This window comes from Oncorhynchus kisutch, linkage group LG7 (assembly GCF_002021735.2).
Source record: "Oncorhynchus kisutch isolate 150728-3 linkage group LG7, Okis_V2, whole genome shotgun sequence".
Taxonomy (NCBI): domain Eukaryota; kingdom Metazoa; phylum Chordata; class Actinopteri; order Salmoniformes; family Salmonidae; genus Oncorhynchus; species Oncorhynchus kisutch.
Genome location: NC_034180.2, coordinates 55,648,387 through 55,668,483, shown reverse-complemented (window position 1 = coordinate 55,668,483; position 20,097 = coordinate 55,648,387). Strand labels below are relative to the sequence as shown.

Sequence of the window (20,097 nt, the reverse complement as noted above, 5' to 3'; positions counted from 1 at the left end):
AGCAGGAGAGAGGAGTGGGACAGTGAGGTATACTGTGGAGGAAGCAGGAGAGAGGAGTGGGACAGTGAGGGGAGTGGGACAGTGAGGTGTACTGTGGAGGAAGCAGGAGAGAGGAGTGGGACAGTGAGGTATACTGTGGAGGAAGCAGGAGAGAGGAGTGGGACAGTGAGGGGAGTGGGACAGTGAGGTGTACTGTGGAGGAAGCAGGAGAGAGGAGTGGGGCAGTGAGGGGAGTGGGACAGTGAGGTGTACTGTGGAGGAAGCAGGAGAGAGGAGTGGGACAGTGAGGTATACTGTGGAGGAAGCAGGAGAGAGGAGTGGGACAGTGAGGTATACTGTGGAGGAAGCAGGAGAGAGGAGTGGGACAGTGAGGTATACTGTGGAGGAAGCAGGAGAGAGGAGTGGAACAGTGAGGTATACTGTGGAGGAAGCAGGAGAGAGGAGTGGGACAGTGAGGGGAGTGGGACAGTGAGAGGAGTGGGACAGTGAGAGGAGTGGGACAGTGAGAGGAGTGGGACAGTGAGAGGAGTGGGACAGTGAGAGGAGTGGGACAGTGAGGGGAGTGGGACAGTGAGAGGAGTGGGACAGTGAGGTATACTGTGGAGGAAGCAGGAGAGAGGAGTGGGACAGTGAGGTATACTGTGGAGGAAGCAGGAGAGAGGAGTGGGACAGTGAGGTATACTGTGGAGGAAGCAGGAGAGAGGAATGGGGCAGTGAGGTATAATGTGGAGGAAGCAGGAGAGAGGAGTGGGACAGTGAGGGGAGTGGGACAGAGAGAGGAGTGGGACAGTGAGGTATACTGTGGAGGAAACAGAGTGTACCAAGGGATACATCTGCGGAGTCTATTACCCATGGTGCACTGGGGGCCGGTAATGATGTCATTACTGTGATGGTAATGAAGTGTTTTACGGTGTTGATTATGAAGTTACAGTGTTGATTATGAGGGTGCTATGGGGATAATTGCAGGAGAGACAATTTTATCTATTGTGTGTGTGTGTGTGTGTGTGTGTGTTTCAGACACCTCAGAAACCTCTGGAAGCTTTTGCCTGATCCTGATGCATCAGACTCGCAACAATTGTCAAGTTGGTTGAATTTAGAGTAGACTCATTTTGAATAAACTGCACTCACACTGTCGTAGTCAACTCTTAATACTACCATTCGTTGGTATGCGTGTACTGCAGCTAGCCTAAAGCAGCTGCTAACTACAGCATTAACAGAAACATCATGGTTAGCACAGCCTGATTGTATGTGATATCAGAACGCTATAAGATTGTGATCGAGTTCATATGAATATTTAGCAGATGCCTTTTCGTATCCCTACATGAATTATTAATTGTGTTTATTAATATTATGCAAATGTTGTGTTAATGTTGTGATATGCAAATAATATGTTGTCATGGTTGTCAACAATATTAATGGGAGAGAAAGCAGTCTAAAAGTCAGTTGAAGGACTAAATATGTATGAATCACAACACATTGTGTGTGTGTGTGTGTGTGTGTGTGTGTGTGTGTGTGTGTGTGTGTGTGTGTGTGTGTGTGTGTGTGTGTGTGTGTGTGTGTGTGTGTGTGTGTGTGTGTGTGTGTGTGTGTGTGTGTGTGTGTGTGTGTGTGTGTGTGTCTACGTGATTATGCTTGGTTTTCATTATAGGCTTCATTAGGTTTGGCCTTCCGGGGCTTCAGCCCCGAAGGTTTTTGGTCCAGCCCCAAACCTTTTGATGTTCTAAGAACTTAGAAATTGCAGACTGTTACGTCTGATATGAGTTTCCATCACTGACTTCGGGCAGTAGAGCAGGCACTGCAAGAAACCCCTGGAATTAATCTCAAATCGCAATGCCTGCTGTGATTGGTTGAGATTTCACAACACACTGGACTGCTCTGGCAATATTCTCTGCTTTTCTGAAACATGGCTATCCAACTGGATGGATTCTCCATTCACCAAGCAGATTGTGAGGATCGACGCTGGAGACAGGAAGCTGGTATAGGGAGAACATGTAATAAATAACGGACAGGAAACAGGACAGGAATAGCATCTGGACAGGGGACAGTAACGACATTAATGCAGACACAGAGAATAACGTGAGGAACAGACAGATAATTGATGGAGCTCAGGTGGGTCCAATGAGGAGGCTGGTGAGCGTAACGAAGGGGTGTGACAGGTGTACGTAATGATAGGCAGTATGGCGAGGGAGAGCGGGAGCAGGCATGATACAGACAGGACATTGGATTCAGGTAAATGCAGAGGGGGTGGGGTATGCCTCTTCATCAACAGCCAATGGTGTGCTGACCATTGTTCACTCGTCTTGGAATACCAGATGGTCAAATGCCGACCCTTCTAACCTCCCGAGAGAGTTTTCATCTGTTATCGTGACTGCTGTATATATTCCACCTCAGGACAAGAAAAACAACAAGCTGGCGTTTAACAAACTGTACACGGCTGTAAACAAGCAGGAAAACATAAACCCGGAGGCTGCTTTCCTTTTTAATGCCCAACTTCCATCAACACGTCTCCTTCTCCACTAGGGGGCGATACAGTTCTAGACCACTGTTACTCTACCCACAAGCAAGCATTCAAGGCCCTCCCTCATCCCCCCCCGTAGGTAAATTAGATCATGACTCTATACTCCTGCTTCCTGTTTACAAGCAGAAACTCAAAACAGGAACTACCCATGGCGCGATCCGTTGAGAAACAGTCCTCTATGCTACCAAACTGCTTTGCTAGCGCTGAATGTATAATGTTCTGGGACTCCGTCCGATAGCATCGACGTGCTAACTACCTCTGTCACCAGCTTCATTAATGCCGTCGTTGTCCCCACAGTGAAGATTCGCTGCTTGCCTAATCAAAAGCCCTGGAATAACGCAGATGTTGGCGCTAATCTAAAGGACAGGGCTACTGTACAAAGCGCTATCGCAGCCTACGGCTGAAGACACAGACGAAGAAGTCCTTCTACGAGCTCCCATCAAACAAGCAAAAGGACAATATATGAACAAGGTGGAATCCACAGACTCCGAATCCTGCCGCATGCTTACAAGGAAAGACCCAGCTATGATCTGCCCAACAATAACTCTCTAAAAGATTAACTCAATGCATTTTATGCGTGCTTCGACAAAAACAACACTGATCTGTGCTCAAGGGCCCACGCTGCCCCAGGGGACTGGGTAATCTCCCTCTCCGAGGCCGACGTGAGTAAGGTTTTTAATCAGTTTAGCACTCGTAAGGCCGAAAGGGCTGGACGGTATTTCCTTGGCGCGTTCACAGAGCACCCGCAGACCGGCATTCACGGTCAGAACCATTCAACCTTTCCTCGTCCCAGTCTGTAATCCCCACGTCTCAAACTGACCACCATCATTCCTGATCTTAAGAGCTCTAAGACTACCTGCCCTGTAGCACTCACATCTGTCATCATGATGTGCCTTGAGAGGCTAGTTTACCACATCACTAAAGTCCACATCACCACATCACTTTAGTCCACATCACTAAAGACTTAAAATGGTCTAAACACAGAGCACAACAGAATAGACGCATTAAACATGGCTGGTACTGCTGCTGTTGTTGTTGATACCCAAGTTGTGAAACCTATTGTTATTCTTAGATAATTTACTTTGGCCAAATAACTCAAGCATAGATTAGTAACTGGAGACTGGAGCTCCCTGTGGCTCCGGGTAGAGCCGTCATGGCTGTGCCTCAGTGCAGTCTGATGGACAGAGAACATCTCCTGTGTTGACATTTCCCTGAAAAGGTGAAAACTTCAGCAGAAAAACACAATGGACTAGGGGCTCTGCCGTGACGTGTGTCTCCACTGAAGGAGGGCTCTGACGTGACGTGTGTGTGTGAATGTGTGCTTGTTTGCGCGTGTGTGCCTGCCTGCCTGCCTGCGTGCGTGCGTGCGCGCGTGTGTGTGTCTACTGTGACGAGTAGGTCCACAGCCTTATTGTGATGGTGGGGGTAGTAATACTGTAGAGAATGGATGGGGTTCAGCCTTGTTGTGATGGTGATAATACTGTAGAGAAAGGATGGGGTTCAGCCTTGTTGTGATGGTGATGATACTGTAGAGAAAGGATGGGGTTCAGCCTTGTTGTGATGGTGATGGTGGTGATACTGTAGAGAAAGGATGGGGTTCAGCCTTATTGTGATGGTGATGGTGGTAATACTGTAGAGAAAGGATGGGGTTTGGCCTTATCGTGATGGTGATGGTGGTAATACTGTAGAGAAAGGATGGGGTTCAGCCTTGTTGTGATGGTGGTAATACTGTAGAGAAAGGATGGGGTTCAGCCTTGTTGTGATGGTGGTAATACTGTAGAGAAAGGACGGGGTTCAGCCTTGTTGTGATGGTGGTAATACTGTAGAGAAAGGACGGGGTTCAGCCTTGTTGTGATGGTGATAATACTGTAGAGAAAGGATGGGGTTCAGCCTTGTTGTGATGGTGTGGCCTCCAGGGACCAACTGTCATGTTGTGATTTCCTGATGAGGTCAAATGAGAGCTCCAGTGAGGTATGGGGCTAGAAGGGGGTGCATTTACATTATTCGTTTGTATTCATTTAGATTTTATTGGGGCCCTCATTAGCCGACGCCAACAGGGACAGCTAGTCTTCCTGGGGGCCTCATTAGCTGACACCATTGGGGACAGCTAGTTTTCCTGGGGGCCTCATTAGCCGACGCCAACAGGGACAGCTAGTCTTCCTGGGGGCCTCATTAGCTGACACCATTGGGGACAGTTAGTCTTCCTGGGGGCCTCATTAGCCCACCAACAGGGACAGCTAGTCTTCCTGAGGGCCTCATTAGCTGACACCATTGGGGACAGCTAGTTTTCCTGGGGGCCTCATTAGCCGACGCCAACAGGGACAGCTAGTCTTCCTGGGGGCCTCATTAGCTGACACCATTGGGGACAGCTAGTTTTCCTGGGGGCCTCATTAGCCCACCAACAGGGACAGCTAGTCTTCCTGGGGGCCTCATTAGCTGACACCATTGGGGACAGCTAGTTTTCCTGGGGGCCTCATTAGCTGACACCATTAGGGACAGCTAGTTTTCCTGGGGGCCTCATTAGCCGACGCCAACAGGGACAGCTAGTCTTCCTGGGGGCCTCATTAGCCGACGCCAATGAGGACAGCTAGTTTTCCTGGGATCTGACACATTACAGACAAAAATACTTTACAATTGACCTAAAAACATGAACATAGACATTATAACTGCAGTTAAGGAAGTGAAAGGCATGCTCTCTTTTGAACCAGCTGCAGCTTTGCAAGGTCTTTCTTTACTGCACCTGACCATATTACCAGACAGTAATCAAGATGGGACAAGATCAGAACAACTAGTACAGTTGATCTTCATGTCAAAAACACATAATATATTTTTATAACAGACATTTGTATTTGTATTTATTAGGGTTCCCCATTAGCTGTTGCCAAGGCAGCATCTACTCTTCCTGGGGTCCAAACACATTAAGGCACTTACATTACAAAATAGAAAACAGTCCATTATATAACAGTATTACACCACTACATATCTACAATACAAAAATGTTTAATACCACCATACAACATTATTACAATGTATGTGTGTGTAGAGTGCACCTGCAAGAGCTTGTGTGCGTATGCGTGTGACAATCCCCTCCCCCTCTTCACAACAAGTGTCACTATGAGGAGCGAAGCAGAGTCCAGTCATGTTGTGATCATGTAGCAGTGGCGTTAGCAGGTCCAACTGGATCCTGTCCTAATGGAGCGCAGGGTCACCTGGTGGTGAAGGTTAGATTTACCTCTCACTGGGCACACGACGTAATTTCAACGTGGATAATTAGGTCATATTTGGTTGAGGCTTTGCTCAATGACATTCCAACCTTTATTCACCCAGTCAAAAAGACAGCCAGAAGTTAGTTGAATTCCCAATGTGTTATCACTGTGGTTTCAACCATCTAAAAGCACAACCAAATTCCCAATTGAAAAACTATGTATGACTTTTGGTTTAGTTGTCACACAAATGTCTATCACTGGGCTTTCAACCATTTATAAGCACAGCAAAGGTCAAATGGGAATACAATGTCAGCTATTTTGTTTATTTATACAACTGACGAATGTGATTTATCTAACCTTTATTTTATCAGTTAGTCTACTGAGACCGTTCTCTGAATTACAGAAATGAATATTCACACGGCAAAATATAAAGCCAAAATGCAAGCAGAGAGAAAAACACAAACATTCATCAGGTCCTCAGCTTTCTGAATTACCATAGAAGCACCACAAGCTCACATTTAACAACATTTTGAAGATGGTTCCACAAATAAGGAGCAAGAGGCTGATTTATCTCACTCAGCAGGGACCAAAATAATTCCCTGAGTTAACCATCGCTGAGGCTGGGTGTGGTAACTCGCATGTCTAAAGTTTAGTAAAGATGTTTAGTACAGTGCCCTCACTACACTACATATTCATCGCCAGACCCACTGGCTCCAGGTCATCTATAAATCTATGCTAGGTAAAGCTCCGCCTTATCTCAGCTCACTGGTCACGATAACAACAGCCACCCGTAGCACTCGTTCCAGCAGGTGTATCTCAATGGTCATCCCCAAAGCCAATTCCTCCTTTCCCCGCCTTTCCTTCCAGTTCTCTGCTGCCAGTGACTGGAACGAATTGCAGAAATCGCTGAAGCTGGAGACTTATATTTCCCTCACTGGCTAAACATTGGCTATCTAAGCAGCTAACTGATCACTGCAGCTGTACATAGTCCATCTGTAAATAGCCCACCCAATGTATCTACCTCATCCCCATACTGTTTTTATTTACTTTGCTGCTCTTTTGCACACCAGTATCACTTCTTACACACCATCATCTGCTCATCTATCACTCCAGTGTTAATCTGCTAAATTGTAATTACTTCGCTACTATGGCCTATTTATTGCCTTACCTCCTCATGTCATTTGCACACACTGTATATAGACTTTCTTTTTTCTATTGTGTTATTGACTGTATGTTTGTTTATTCCATGTGTAACTCTGTGTTGTTGTATGTGTCGAATTGCTGTGCTTTATCTTGGTCAGGTCGCAGTTGTAAATGAGAACTCGTTCTCAACTAGCCTACCTGGTTAAATAAAGGTGTTCTCAACTAGCCTACCTGGTTAAATAAAGGTGTTCTCAACTAGCCTACCTGGTTAAATAAAGGTGTTCTCAACTAGCCTACCTGTTTAAATAAAGGTGTTCTCAACTAGCCTACCTGGTTAAATAAAGGTGTTCTCAACTAGCCTACCTGGTTAAATAAAGGTGTTCTCAACTAGCCTACCTGGTTAAATAAAGGTGTTCTCAACTAGCCTACCTGGTTAAATAAAATAAATAAATAAAGGTGAAATAAATAAATACAAATATATATTTTGGGGGAAATGCACACATCTGTCTATATAAGGTCCCACAATTGACAGTGCATGTGAGAGCAGAAACCAAGTGATGAGGTCAAAGGAATTGTCCGTAGAGCACTGAGACAGGATTGTGTTGAGGCACAGATCTGGGGAAGGTTACCCAAACATTTCTGCTGCATTGAAGATCCCCAAGAACACAGTGGCCTCCATCATTCTTAAATGGAAGAAGTTTTGAACCACCAAGACTCTTCATGGAAATGGCCACCCGGCCAACTGAGCAATCTGGGGAGAAGGACCTTGGTCAGGGAAGTGATCAAGAACCCGATGGTCAGGTCACAGACAGAGCTCCAGAGTTCCTCTGTGGAGAAGGGAGAACCATCCAGAAGGACAACCTTCTCTGTAGCACTCCACTAATCAGGCCTAAATGGTAGAGCGGCCAGACGGAAGCATCGTGGTACAGTGAGAACTACGTTCAGCTCACATCCAAAGTCAGAATTGAGAGCATAAGTTTAGGCAATACACTATTACCTATTGCAGTGTTACACTGTAAGACACTGGAAATGTGTATGTTTGAGAACATGTTGAGATGAGAACATTGTTCACACCATAGTCGAAGAGAAGTAGTTTGTAGGTGGGGGGGGGGGGGGGGGGTGATGCAGAATGCACGGTACACTATTTAATATAGGACTAGTAAAGGCCCAGTACACTATTTAATATAGGACTAGTAAAGGCCCAGTACACTACCTTAATACAGGACTAGTAAAGGCCCAGGAAACTCCATTAATACAGGACTAGTAAAGGACTAGTAAAGGCCCAGTACACTCCTTTAATACAGGACTAGTAAAGACCCAGTACACTACTTTAATACAGGACTAGTAAAGGCCCAGTACACTACTTTAATACAGGACTAGTAAAGGCCCAGTACACTCCTTTAAGACAGGACTAGTAAAGACCCAGTACACTCCTTTAATACAGGACTAGTAAAGGACTAGTAAAGACCCAGTACACTCCTTTAATACAGGACTAGTAAAGGACTAGTACACTACTTTAATACAGGACTAGTAAAGGACTAGTACACTACTTTAATACAGGACTAGTAAAGGCCCAGTACACTACTTTAATACAGGACTAGTAAAGGCCCAGTACACTCCTTTAAGACAGGACTAGTAAAGACCCAGTACACTCCTTTAATACAGGACTAGTAAAGACCCAGTACACTCCTTTAATACAGGACTAGTAAAGGCCCAGTACACTACTTTAATACAGGACTAGTAAAGGCCCAGTACACTACTTTAATACAGGACTAGTAAAGGCCCAGTACACTACTTTAATACAGGACTAGTAAAGGACTAGTAAAGGCCCAGTACACTCCTTTAATACAGGACTAGTAAAGACCCAGTACTCTACCTTAATACAGGACAAGTAAAGGCCCAGTACACTCCTTTAATACAGGACTAGTAAAGACCCAGTACTCTACCTTAATACAGGACTAGTAAAGGCCCAGTACACTACTTTAATACAGGACTAGTAAAGGCCCAGTACACTACTTTAATACAGGACTACTAAAGGACTAGTAAAGACCCAGTACACTCCTTTAAGACAGGACTAGTAAAGACCCAGTACACTCCTTTAATACAGGACTAGTAAAGGACTAGTACACTCCTTTAAGACAGGACTAGTAAAGACCCAGTACACTACTTTAATACAGGACTAGTAAAGACCCAGTACTCTACCTTAATACAGGACTAGTAAAGGACTAGTAAAGGCCCAGTACACTACTTTAATACAGGACTAGTAAAGGCCCAGTACACTACTTTAATACAGGACTAGTAAATACCCAGTACACTACTTTAATACAGGACTAGTAAAGGACTAGTAAAGGCCCAGTACACTACTTTAATACAGGACTAGTAAAGGCCCAGTACACTACTTTAATACAGGACTAGTAAAGGCCCAGTACACTACTTTAATACAGGACTAGTAAAGGACTAGTAAAGACCCAGTACACTCCTTTAATACAGGACTAGTAAAGGCCCAGTACTCTACCTTAATACAGGACTAGTAAAGGCCCAGTACACTATTTAATAAAGGACTAGCAAAGGCCCAGTACACTACTTTAATACAGGACTAGTAAAGGCCCAGTACACTATTTAATACAGGACTAGTAAAGACCCAGTACCCGACTTTAATACAGGACTAGTAAAGGACTAGTAAAGACGCAGTACACTACTTTAATACAGGACTCGTAAAGGACTAGTAAAGACCCAGACACTACTTTAAAACAGGACTAGTAAAGACCCAGTGCACTACTTTAAAACAGGACTAGTCAAGACCCAGTACACTACTTTAATACAGGACTAGTAAAAGACTAGTAAAGACCCAGAACACTACTTTAAAACAGGACTTGTAAAGACCCAGTGCACTACTTTAATACAGGACTAGTAAAGGACTAGTACACTCCTTTAATACAGGACTAGTAAAGGACTAGTACACTACTTTAATACAGGACTAGTAAATACCCAGTACACTACTTTAATACAGGACTAGTAAAGGACTAGTACACTCCTTTAATACAGGACTAGTAAAGGACTAGTACACTACTTTAATACAGGACTAGTAAAGGACTAGTACACTACTTTAATACAGGACTAGTAAAGGCCCAGTACACTACTTTAATACAGGACTATTAAAGACCCAGTACACTACTTTAAAACAGGACTAGTCAAGACCCAGTACACTACTTTAATACAGGACTAGTAAAGGACTAGTAAAGGCCCAGTACACTACTTTAATACAGGACTAGTAAAGACCCAGTACACTACTTTAATACAGGACTAGTAAAGGACTAGTAAAGGCCCAGTACACTACTTTAATACAGGACTAGTAAAGACCCAGTACACTACTTTAATACAGGACTAGTAAAGGCCCAGTACACTACTTTAATACAGGACTAGTAAAGGCCCAGTACACTCCTTTAAGACAGGACTAGTAAAGACCCAGTACACTCCTTTAATACAGGACTAGTAAAGGACTAGTAAAGACCCAGTACACTCCTTTAATACAGGACTAGTAAAGGACTAGTACACTACTTTAATACAGGACTAGTAAAGGACTAGTACACTACTTTAATACAGGACTAGTAAAGGCCCAGTACACTACTTTAATACAGGACTAGTAAAGGCCCAGTACACTCCTTTAAGACAGGACTAGTAAAGACCCAGTACACTCCTTTAATACAGGACTAGTAAAGACCCAGTACACTCCTTTAATACAGGACTAGTAAAGGCCCAGTACACTACTTTAATACAGGACTAGTAAAGGCCCAGTACACTACTTTAATACAGGACTAGTAAAGGCCCAGTACACTACTTTAATACAGGACTAGTAAAGGACTAGTAAAGGCCCAGTACACTCCTTTAATACAGGACTAGTAAAGACCCAGTACTCTACCTTAATACAGGACAAGTAAAGGCCCAGTACACTCCTTTAATACAGGACTAGTAAAGACCCAGTACTCTACCTTAATACAGGACTAGTAAAGGCCCAGTACACTACTTTAATACAGGACTAGTAAAGGCCCAGTACACTACTTTAATACAGGACTACTAAAGGACTAGTAAAGACCCAGTACACTCCTTTAAGACAGGACTAGTAAAGACCCAGTACACTCCTTTAATACAGGACTAGTAAAGGACTAGTACACTCCTTTAAGACAGGACTAGTAAAGACCCAGTACACTACTTTAATACAGGACTAGTAAAGACCCAGTACTCTACCTTAATACAGGACTAGTAAAGGACTAGTAAAGGCCCAGTACACTACTTTAATACAGGACTAGTAAAGGCCCAGTACACTACTTTAATACAGGACTAGTAAATACCCAGTACACTACTTTAATACAGGACTAGTAAAGGACTAGTAAAGGCCCAGTACACTACTTTAATACAGGACTAGTAAAGGCCCAGTACACTACTTTAATACAGGACTAGTAAAGGCCCAGTACACTACTTTAATACAGGACTAGTAAAGGACTAGTAAAGACCCAGTACACTCCTTTAATACAGGACTAGTAAAGGCCCAGTACTCTACCTTAATACAGGACTAGTAAAGGCCCAGTACACTATTTAATAAAGGACTAGCAAAGGCCCAGTACACTACTTTAATACAGGACTAGTAAAGGCCCAGTACACTATTTAATACAGGACTAGTAAAGACCCAGTACCCGACTTTAATACAGGACTAGTAAAGGACTAGTAAAGACGCAGTACACTACTTTAATACAGGACTCGTAAAGGACTAGTAAAGACCCAGACACTACTTTAAAACAGGACTAGTAAAGACCCAGTGCACTACTTTAAAACAGGACTAGTCAAGACCCAGTACACTACTTTAATACAGGACTAGTAAAAGACTAGTAAAGACCCAGAACACTACTTTAAAACAGGACTTGTAAAGACCCAGTGCACTACTTTAATACAGGACTAGTAAAGGACTAGTACACTCCTTTAATACAGGACTAGTAAAGGACTAGTACACTACTTTAATACAGGACTAGTAAATACCCAGTACACTACTTTAATACAGGACTAGTAAAGGACTAGTACACTCCTTTAATACAGGACTAGTAAAGGACTAGTACACTACTTTAATACAGGACTAGTAAAGGACTAGTACACTACTTTAATACAGGACTAGTAAAGGCCCAGTACACTACTTTAATACAGGACTATTAAAGACCCAGTACACTACTTTAAAACAGGACTAGTCAAGACCCAGTACACTACTTTAATACAGGACTAGTAAAGGACTAGTAAAGGCCCAGTACACTACTTTAATACAGGACTAGTAAAGACCCAGTACACTACTTTAATACAGGACTAGTAAAGGACTAGTAAAGGCCCAGTACACTACTTTAATACAGGACTAGTAAAGACCCAGTACACTACTTTAATACAGGACTAGTAAAGGCCCAGTACACTACTTTAATACAGGACTAGTAAAGGCCCAGTACACTCCTTTAAGACAGGACTAGTAAAGACCCAGTACACTCCTTTAATACAGGACTAGTAAAGGACTAGTAAAGACCCAGTACACTCCTTTAATACAGGACTAGTAAAGGACTAGTACACTACTTTAATACAGGACTAGTAAAGGACTAGTACACTACTTTAATACAGGACTAGTAAAGGCCCAGTACACTACTTTAATACAGGACTAGTAAAGGCCCAGTACACTCCTTTAAGACAGGACTAGTAAAGACCCAGTACACTCCTTTAATACAGGACTAGTAAAGACCCAGTACACTCCTTTAATACAGGACTAGTAAAGGCCCAGTACACTACTTTAATACAGGACTAGTAAAGGCCCAGTACACTACTTTAATACAGGACTAGTAAAGGCCCAGTACACTACTTTAATACAGGACTAGTAAAGGACTAGTAAAGGCCCAGTACACTCCTTCAATACAGGACTAGTAAAGACCCAGTACTCTACCTTAATACAGGACAAGTAAAGGCCCAGTACACTCCTTTAATACAGGACTAGTAAAGACCCAGTACTCTACCTTAATACAGGACTAGTAAAGGCCCAGTACACTACTTTAATACAGGACTAGTAAAGGCCCAGTACACTACTTTAATACAGGACTACTAAAGGACTAGTAAAGACCCAGTACACTCCTTTAAGACAGGACTAGTAAAGACCCAGTACACTCCTTTAATACAGGACTAGTAAAGGACTAGTACACTCCTTTAAGACAGGACTAGTAAAGACCCAGTACACTACTTTAATACAGGACTAGTAAAGACCCAGTACTCTACCTTAATACAGGACTAGTAAAGGACTAGTAAAGGCCCAGTACACTACTTTAATACAGGACTAGTAAAGGCCCAGTACACTACTTTAATACAGGACTAGTAAATACCCAGTACACTACTTTAATACAGGACTAGTAAAGGACTAGTAAAGGCCCAGTACACTACTTTAATACAGGACTAGTAAAGGCCCAGTACACTACTTTAATACAGGACTAGTAAAGGCCCAGTACACTACTTTAATACAGGACTAGTAAAGGACTAGTAAAGACCCAGTACACTACTTTAATACAGGACTAGTAAAGGCCCAGTACACTACTTTAATACAGGACTAGTAAAGGACTAGTAAAGGCCCAGTACACTACTTTAATACAGGACTAGTAAAGACCCAGTACACTACTTTAATACAAGACTAGTAAAGGACTAGTAAAGGCCCAGTACACTACTTTAATACAGGACTAGTAAAGGACTAGTACACTACTTTAATACAGGACTAGTAAAGGCCCAGTACACTACTTTAATACAGGACTATTAAAGACCCAGTACACTACTTTAAAACAGGACTAGTCAAGACCCAGTACACTACTTTAATACAGGACTATTAAAGACCCAGTACACTACTTTAAAACAGGACTAGTCAAGACCCAGTACACTACTTTAATACAGGACTAGTAAAGGACTAGTAAAGGCCCAGTACACTACTTTAATACAGGACTAGTAAAGACCCAGTACACTACTTTAATACAGGACTAGTAAAGGACTAGTAAAGGCCCAGTACACTACTTTAATACAAGACTATTAAAGACCCAGTACACTACTTTAAAACAGGACTAGTCAAGACCCAGTACACTACTTTAAAACAGGACTTGTAAAGACCCAGTGCACTACTTTAATACAGGACTAGTAAATACCCAGTACACTACTTTAATACAGGACTAGTAAAGGACTAGTAAAGACCCAGTACACTACTTTAATACAGGACTAGTAAAGGACTAGTAAACGACTAGTAAAGGCCCAGTACACTCCTTTAATACAGGACTAGTAAAGGCCCAGTACACTACTTTAATACAGGACTAGTAAAGGCCCAGTACACTCCTTTAAGACAGGGCTAGTAAAGGCCCAGTACACTACTTTAATACAGGACTAGTAAAGGACTAGTAAAGACCCAGTACACTCCTTTAATACAGGACTAGTAAAGACCCAGTACACTCCTTTAATACAGGACTAGTAAAGACCCAGTACACTACTTTAATACAGGACTAGTAAAGGACTAGTAAAGACCCAGTACACTACTTTAATACAGGACTAGTAAAGGCCCAGTGCACTACTTTAATACAGGACTAGTAAAGACCCAGTACACTACTTTAATACAGGACTAGTAAAGGACTAGTAAAGACCCAGTACACTACTTTAATACAGGACTAGTAAAGGCCCAGTACACTATTTAATAAAGGACTAGCAAAGGCCCAGTACACTACTTTAATACAGGACTAGTAAAGGCCCAGTACACTATTTAATGCAGGACTAGTAAAGACCCAGTACACGACTTTAATACAGGACTAGTAAAGGACTAGTAAAGACGCAGTACACTACTTTAATACAGGACTCGTAAAGGACTAGTAAAGACCCAGTACACTACTTTAAAACAGGACTAGTAAAGACCCAGTGCACTACTTTAAAACAGGACTAGTCAAGACCCAGTACACTACTTTAATACAGGACTAGTAAAAGACTAGTAAAGACCCAGAACACTACTTTAAAACAGGACTTGTAAAGACCCAGTGCACTACTTTAATACAGGACTAGTAAAGGACTAGTAAAGGCCCAGTACACTACTTTAATACAGGACTAGTAAAGACCCAGTACACTACTTTAATACAGGACTAGTAAAGGACTAGTAAAGGCCCAGTACACTACTTTAATACAGGACTATTAAAGACCCAGTACACTACTTTAAAACAGGACTAGTCAAGACCCAGTACACTACTTTAAAACAGGACTTGTAAAGACCCAGTGCACTACTTTAATACAGGACTATTAAATACCCAGTACACTACTTTAATACAGGACTAGTAAAGGACTAGTAAAGACCCAGTATACTACTTTAATACAGGACTAGTAAAGGACTAGTAAAGACCCAGTACACTACTTTAAAACAGGACTAGTAAAGGACTAGTAAAGGCCCAGTACACTACTTTAATACAGGACTAGTAAATACCCAGTACACTACTTTAATACAGGACTAGTAAAGGACTAGTAAAGGCCCAGTACACTACTTTAATACAGGACTAGTAAAGGACTAGTAAAGACCCAGTACACTACTTTAATACAGGACTAGTAAAGGACTAGTAAAGACCCAGTACACTACTTTAAAACAGGACTAGTCAAGACCCAGTACACTACTTTAATACAGGACTAGTAAAGGACTAGTAAAGGCCCAGTACACTACTTTAATACAGGACTAGTAAAGACCCAGTACACTACTTTAATACAGGACTATTAAAGACCCAGTACACTACTTTAAAACAGGACTAGTCAAGACCCAGTACACTACTTTAATACAGGACTAGTCAAGACCCAGTACACTACTTTAAAACAGGACTATTAAAGACCCAGTACACTACTTTAATACAGGACTATTAAAGACCCAGTACACTACTTTAAAACAGGACTAGTCAAGACCCAGTGCACTACTTTAATACAGGACTAGTAAAAGACTAGTAAAGACCCAGAACACTACTTTAATACAGGACTAGTCAAGACCCAGTACACTACTTTAAAACAGGACTATTAAAGACCCAGTACACTACTTTAATACAGGACTATTAAAGACCCAGTACACTACTTTAAAACAGGACTAGTCAAGACCCAGTACACTACTTTAATACAGGACTAGTCAAGACCCAGTACACTACTTTAAAACAGGACTATTAAAGACCCAGTACACTACTTTAATACAGGACTATTAAAGACCCAGTACACTACTTTAAAACAGGACTAGTCAAGACCCAGTGCACTACTTTAAAACAGAACTTGTAAAGACCCAGTGCACTACTTTAAAACAGAACTTGTAAAGACCCAGTGCATTACGTATGTGATTTTTTCAAACTAAATGCATTTGAGTGTTTACCAGCATTTGTAACTTGAGTCTGATAATTATCTGTAGAAAACAGTTAATCGGATAATACTTTTGGAATATAAAAATACTTGCTTTATATATGTTTCCCAGTACATAATGCTATGTGAAAACTGAAATGGTCTATTCATTCCTTTTTCGTAGACAGTCTTACCCAGAGCAACTTACAGTAGTGAGCAAATTCATTTTCATACTTTTTCATACTGGTCCCCTGTGAGAATGAAATCCACAACATTGCAAGAGCCATGCTCTACCAACTGCCACAATGTTCTTTCTTTCATCCATTAGAGTGACATCACAGAGAAAGAGAAACAACTCTTACAATTACAACTATTGAATCCTGCAAGATACTGCTCTTAATTATACAAATACCTTTTCTGCCAAAGCGAAGATGCTGAAATGTTTTTGCCTGCAATACAGATGTCTACTATTGATATAATATCAGTCTGTTAATACAAAGAAAGGCCCACTGCACTACTTTAGTAAAACAAAATGCGTTTTTGCCAAAAATATATTTTTGGGTGTGATTTTTCAGGAGGTGCTGCAGCATCCTCAGCACCACTATTTCTCATGTCTATGGTTCACGCACACACACACACACACACACACACACACACACACACACACACACACACACTGATTCATTCACCCCACTACAGCCAAATGTGCAGGACAGAAACATTAAGCCCAAAACAAGTAACATTAAATGAGGGTCTATGAAGTTCAATGGTGTAAAGGTAACTCCAGAATTCTTGCTTCACACTCTGTTCAGCCTGCGACCCTGTACAACATGGCTTTGGTATATGCAGACTATTACGCCTCTACATCAATTTGCAATAATCCCTCATCCACAAAACAATAAGCAATACTTTACGGTCATTCCATAGAAATAAAGTCAGAACTGTAGTATGTCTGTTTCTTCAGAATAATCTAGATGGATGAGAATATTGTACATACTGATTCAATTACCCCAGCCAAATACATGTTGCCCCCCTCATCCCCCCGATTAGTCTGACCAGCGCAACTTTACAGTCTTTTAATTCAAAATAATGTCCGACGTGTTGTACTCACCAATAAGGACCATCTGGAGAAAGTAAAGGCATACGAAGTCCATTCTGGAAGGCGACATTAATTTTAACTGTCGGAATCCTGAGTGTAGTTTGATGTACGATGAGATGAATGCCTTCTCGATGTTGAAATTGTCACCGGAGGAAGATATTAAAAACCACGTCTGTTGTTCTGCGGTGATTCCCCCGTTAGGGTAGACGCAAGATTCTAAAGCATGGTTTGAAAAAAATGGAATAAGAAAAACATCCTTCGAAATAGTCAAACTTTTGCCAGATATAAAATAATACAGGCTACAAACAGTAGCTTAACATACAAAGTCTAGAGCGTTCGTCAAGAAATGTAACGCTATACACAGAAATTGAAATTAGACTAGGCTAATTATATCGTAAATACAATTAAAAAAGAAATAGTTATTTGGATGTCAAACCTTGCGGCTTATGACAGCTTGAAAATGTCCTCTATTTATATAACGGTTGGGTTCTCTCCCCATGCTCGCTCGCTAGTCCGGTCGCGGTTCGTCCACCTGCGCACGGAGTGTGAGAAATTTGCGGATGAGTCCAATCCATAGACATTAAAACCAGGGGTCCAATCACAGAAATTGAAACCAGGGGTCCAATCCATAGACATTAAAACCAGGGGTCCAATCCATAGACATTAAAACCAGGGGTCCAATCACAGAAATTGAATCCAGGGGTCCAATCCATAGACATTAAAACCAGGGGTCCAATCACAGACACATGATGCTACGCGCGCTCTCAGCTGCAGCCGTTAACGTTGTAAAGTTGGTTTGACTTTCGATATTCGTCTGACATTCGGACCTGCCAATAAAATAGCTCGAGCACGATTTGAGCATCATACCCGATGAAGGAAAACAGGTGTACAACATTCCACAGGTCATAATTTCCTGATTCCAACCTGAGTTTCCTGGCGCACCGTCGTTGCAACGAGTTGGGTAATATCAACAAAGTGCATGATCACACTATTCAGATCAAATTTACAAATGTCAATAGCTCTTCAACCACGTTACTTAGCAATCTCATATACATTGTGCCCATAGGCGACATTGTTGCCGGTGATGTCTGGTGACGACCTGTCTTACAACAGGCCTACAAGCCCTCAGTCCAGCCTCTCTCAGCCTATTGAGGACAGTCTGAACACTGATGGAGGGATTGTGCATTCCTGGTGTAACTCGGGCAGGTGTTGTTTCCATCCTGTACCTGTCCCACAAGTGTGATGTTCGGATGTACCGATCCTGTGCAGGTGTTGTTACAAGTGGTCAGCCACAGCGAGGATGATCAGCTGTCCGTCCTGTCTCCCTGTAGCGCTGTCTCAGGCGTCTCACAGTGTGGACATTGCAATGTATTGCTCTGGCCAGATCTGCAGTCCTCACGCCTCCTTGCAGCATGCCTAAGGCACCTTCACGCAGATGAGCAGGGACCCTGGGCATCTTAATTTTGGTGTTTTTCAGAGTCAGTAGAAAGGCCTCTTTAGTGTCCTATGTTTTCATAACTGTGACCTTAATTGCCTACTGTCTGTAAGCTGTTAGTGTCTTAACGACCCTTCCACAGGTGCATGTTCATTAATTGTTTATGGTTCGTTGAACAAGCATGGGAAACAGTGTTTAAACCCATTATAATGAAGATCTGTGAAGTTATTTGGATTTTTGCGAATCATCTTTGAAAGACAAGATCCTGAAAAAGGGACGTTTCTTTTTTTGCTTCCATCCATATAGCTCCTTGACCATGTGACCTAGCTCCTTGACCATGTGACCTAGCTCCTTGACCATGTGACCTAGCTCCTTGACCATGTGACCTAGCTCCTTGACCATGTGACCTAGCTCCTTGACCATGTGACCTAGCTCCTTGACCATGTGACCTAGCTCCTTGACCATGTGACCTAGCTCCTTGACCATGTGACCTAGCCACCACAAACCAACATTGGATTGTTCACGCGGTAGGGACATACATCACATACCCTTTGGATTTTCTTAAAAAGCCTTTTCTTTTACATGTCACCCATTGAGCATGTTCGGGATGCTCTGGATCAACGTGTACGACAGCATGTCCCAGTTCCTGAAAATATCCAGCAACTTCTCACAGACATTGAAAAGGAGTGGGACAACCTTCCACGGGCCACAATCAACAGCCTGATCAACTTTATGTGAAGGCGATGTCATGCTACATGAGGCAAATGGTGGTCATTCCAGATAGTGACTGGTTTTCTGATCCATGCCCTTACCTTTTTAAGGTATCTGTGCCCAATAGATGCATATCCATAGATTAGGGCCTAATGAATTGATTTAAATTGACTGATTTCCTTACAGTGGTTCCTCCTTTAAAATTTACATTATACTGCAGCACACCTTGGGGGCTGCTGTAGAATTCTATGGCACGTTATTTAAATGTCAGACATTTTTACCTTTAATGCTAGTTAGTGCTAGTTTGACCACCAGAGGGCATATTTGAAAAGCATTTGATAGTCTTCAATATTGGCATTACTAGAGAATTTAAGACCTTTTTTGTAAGAACATAGTATATGGGATTGATTTAAACATTTTTAGCTTAATTAATTTGATTAATATTATGGTGTTTCAATTCCAAGAAAAACGAAACCCTCTGGGTTTCCGTTAGGATGGAGCGGAAAATATGGCGCTGTACATCATGACGGGCGGTAGTAGGCTACAGTACTAAGAGCATACAAGGATTGGAGGATTCTAAATTAATATTTAAAGGGCATTTTTCATT

The 20,097-nt window shown here is 42.2% G+C and overlaps 1 protein-coding gene across 1 annotated transcript in view; it reads right to left on the bottom strand.

The window, feature by feature from the left end:
- LOC116374605 (GDNF family receptor alpha-4-like) overlaps positions 1-19,265 on the bottom strand; it is a 166,113-nt gene extending 146,848 nt beyond the window's left edge. Inside the window, exon 1 of the mRNA XM_031828100.1 lies at positions 19,103-19,265. Coding sequence (XP_031683960.1) covers positions 19,103-19,265 — 163 coding nt within the window. The remainder of the gene's footprint in view (positions 1-19,102) is intronic.
- Positions 19,266-20,097: the final 832 nt, after the last annotated feature.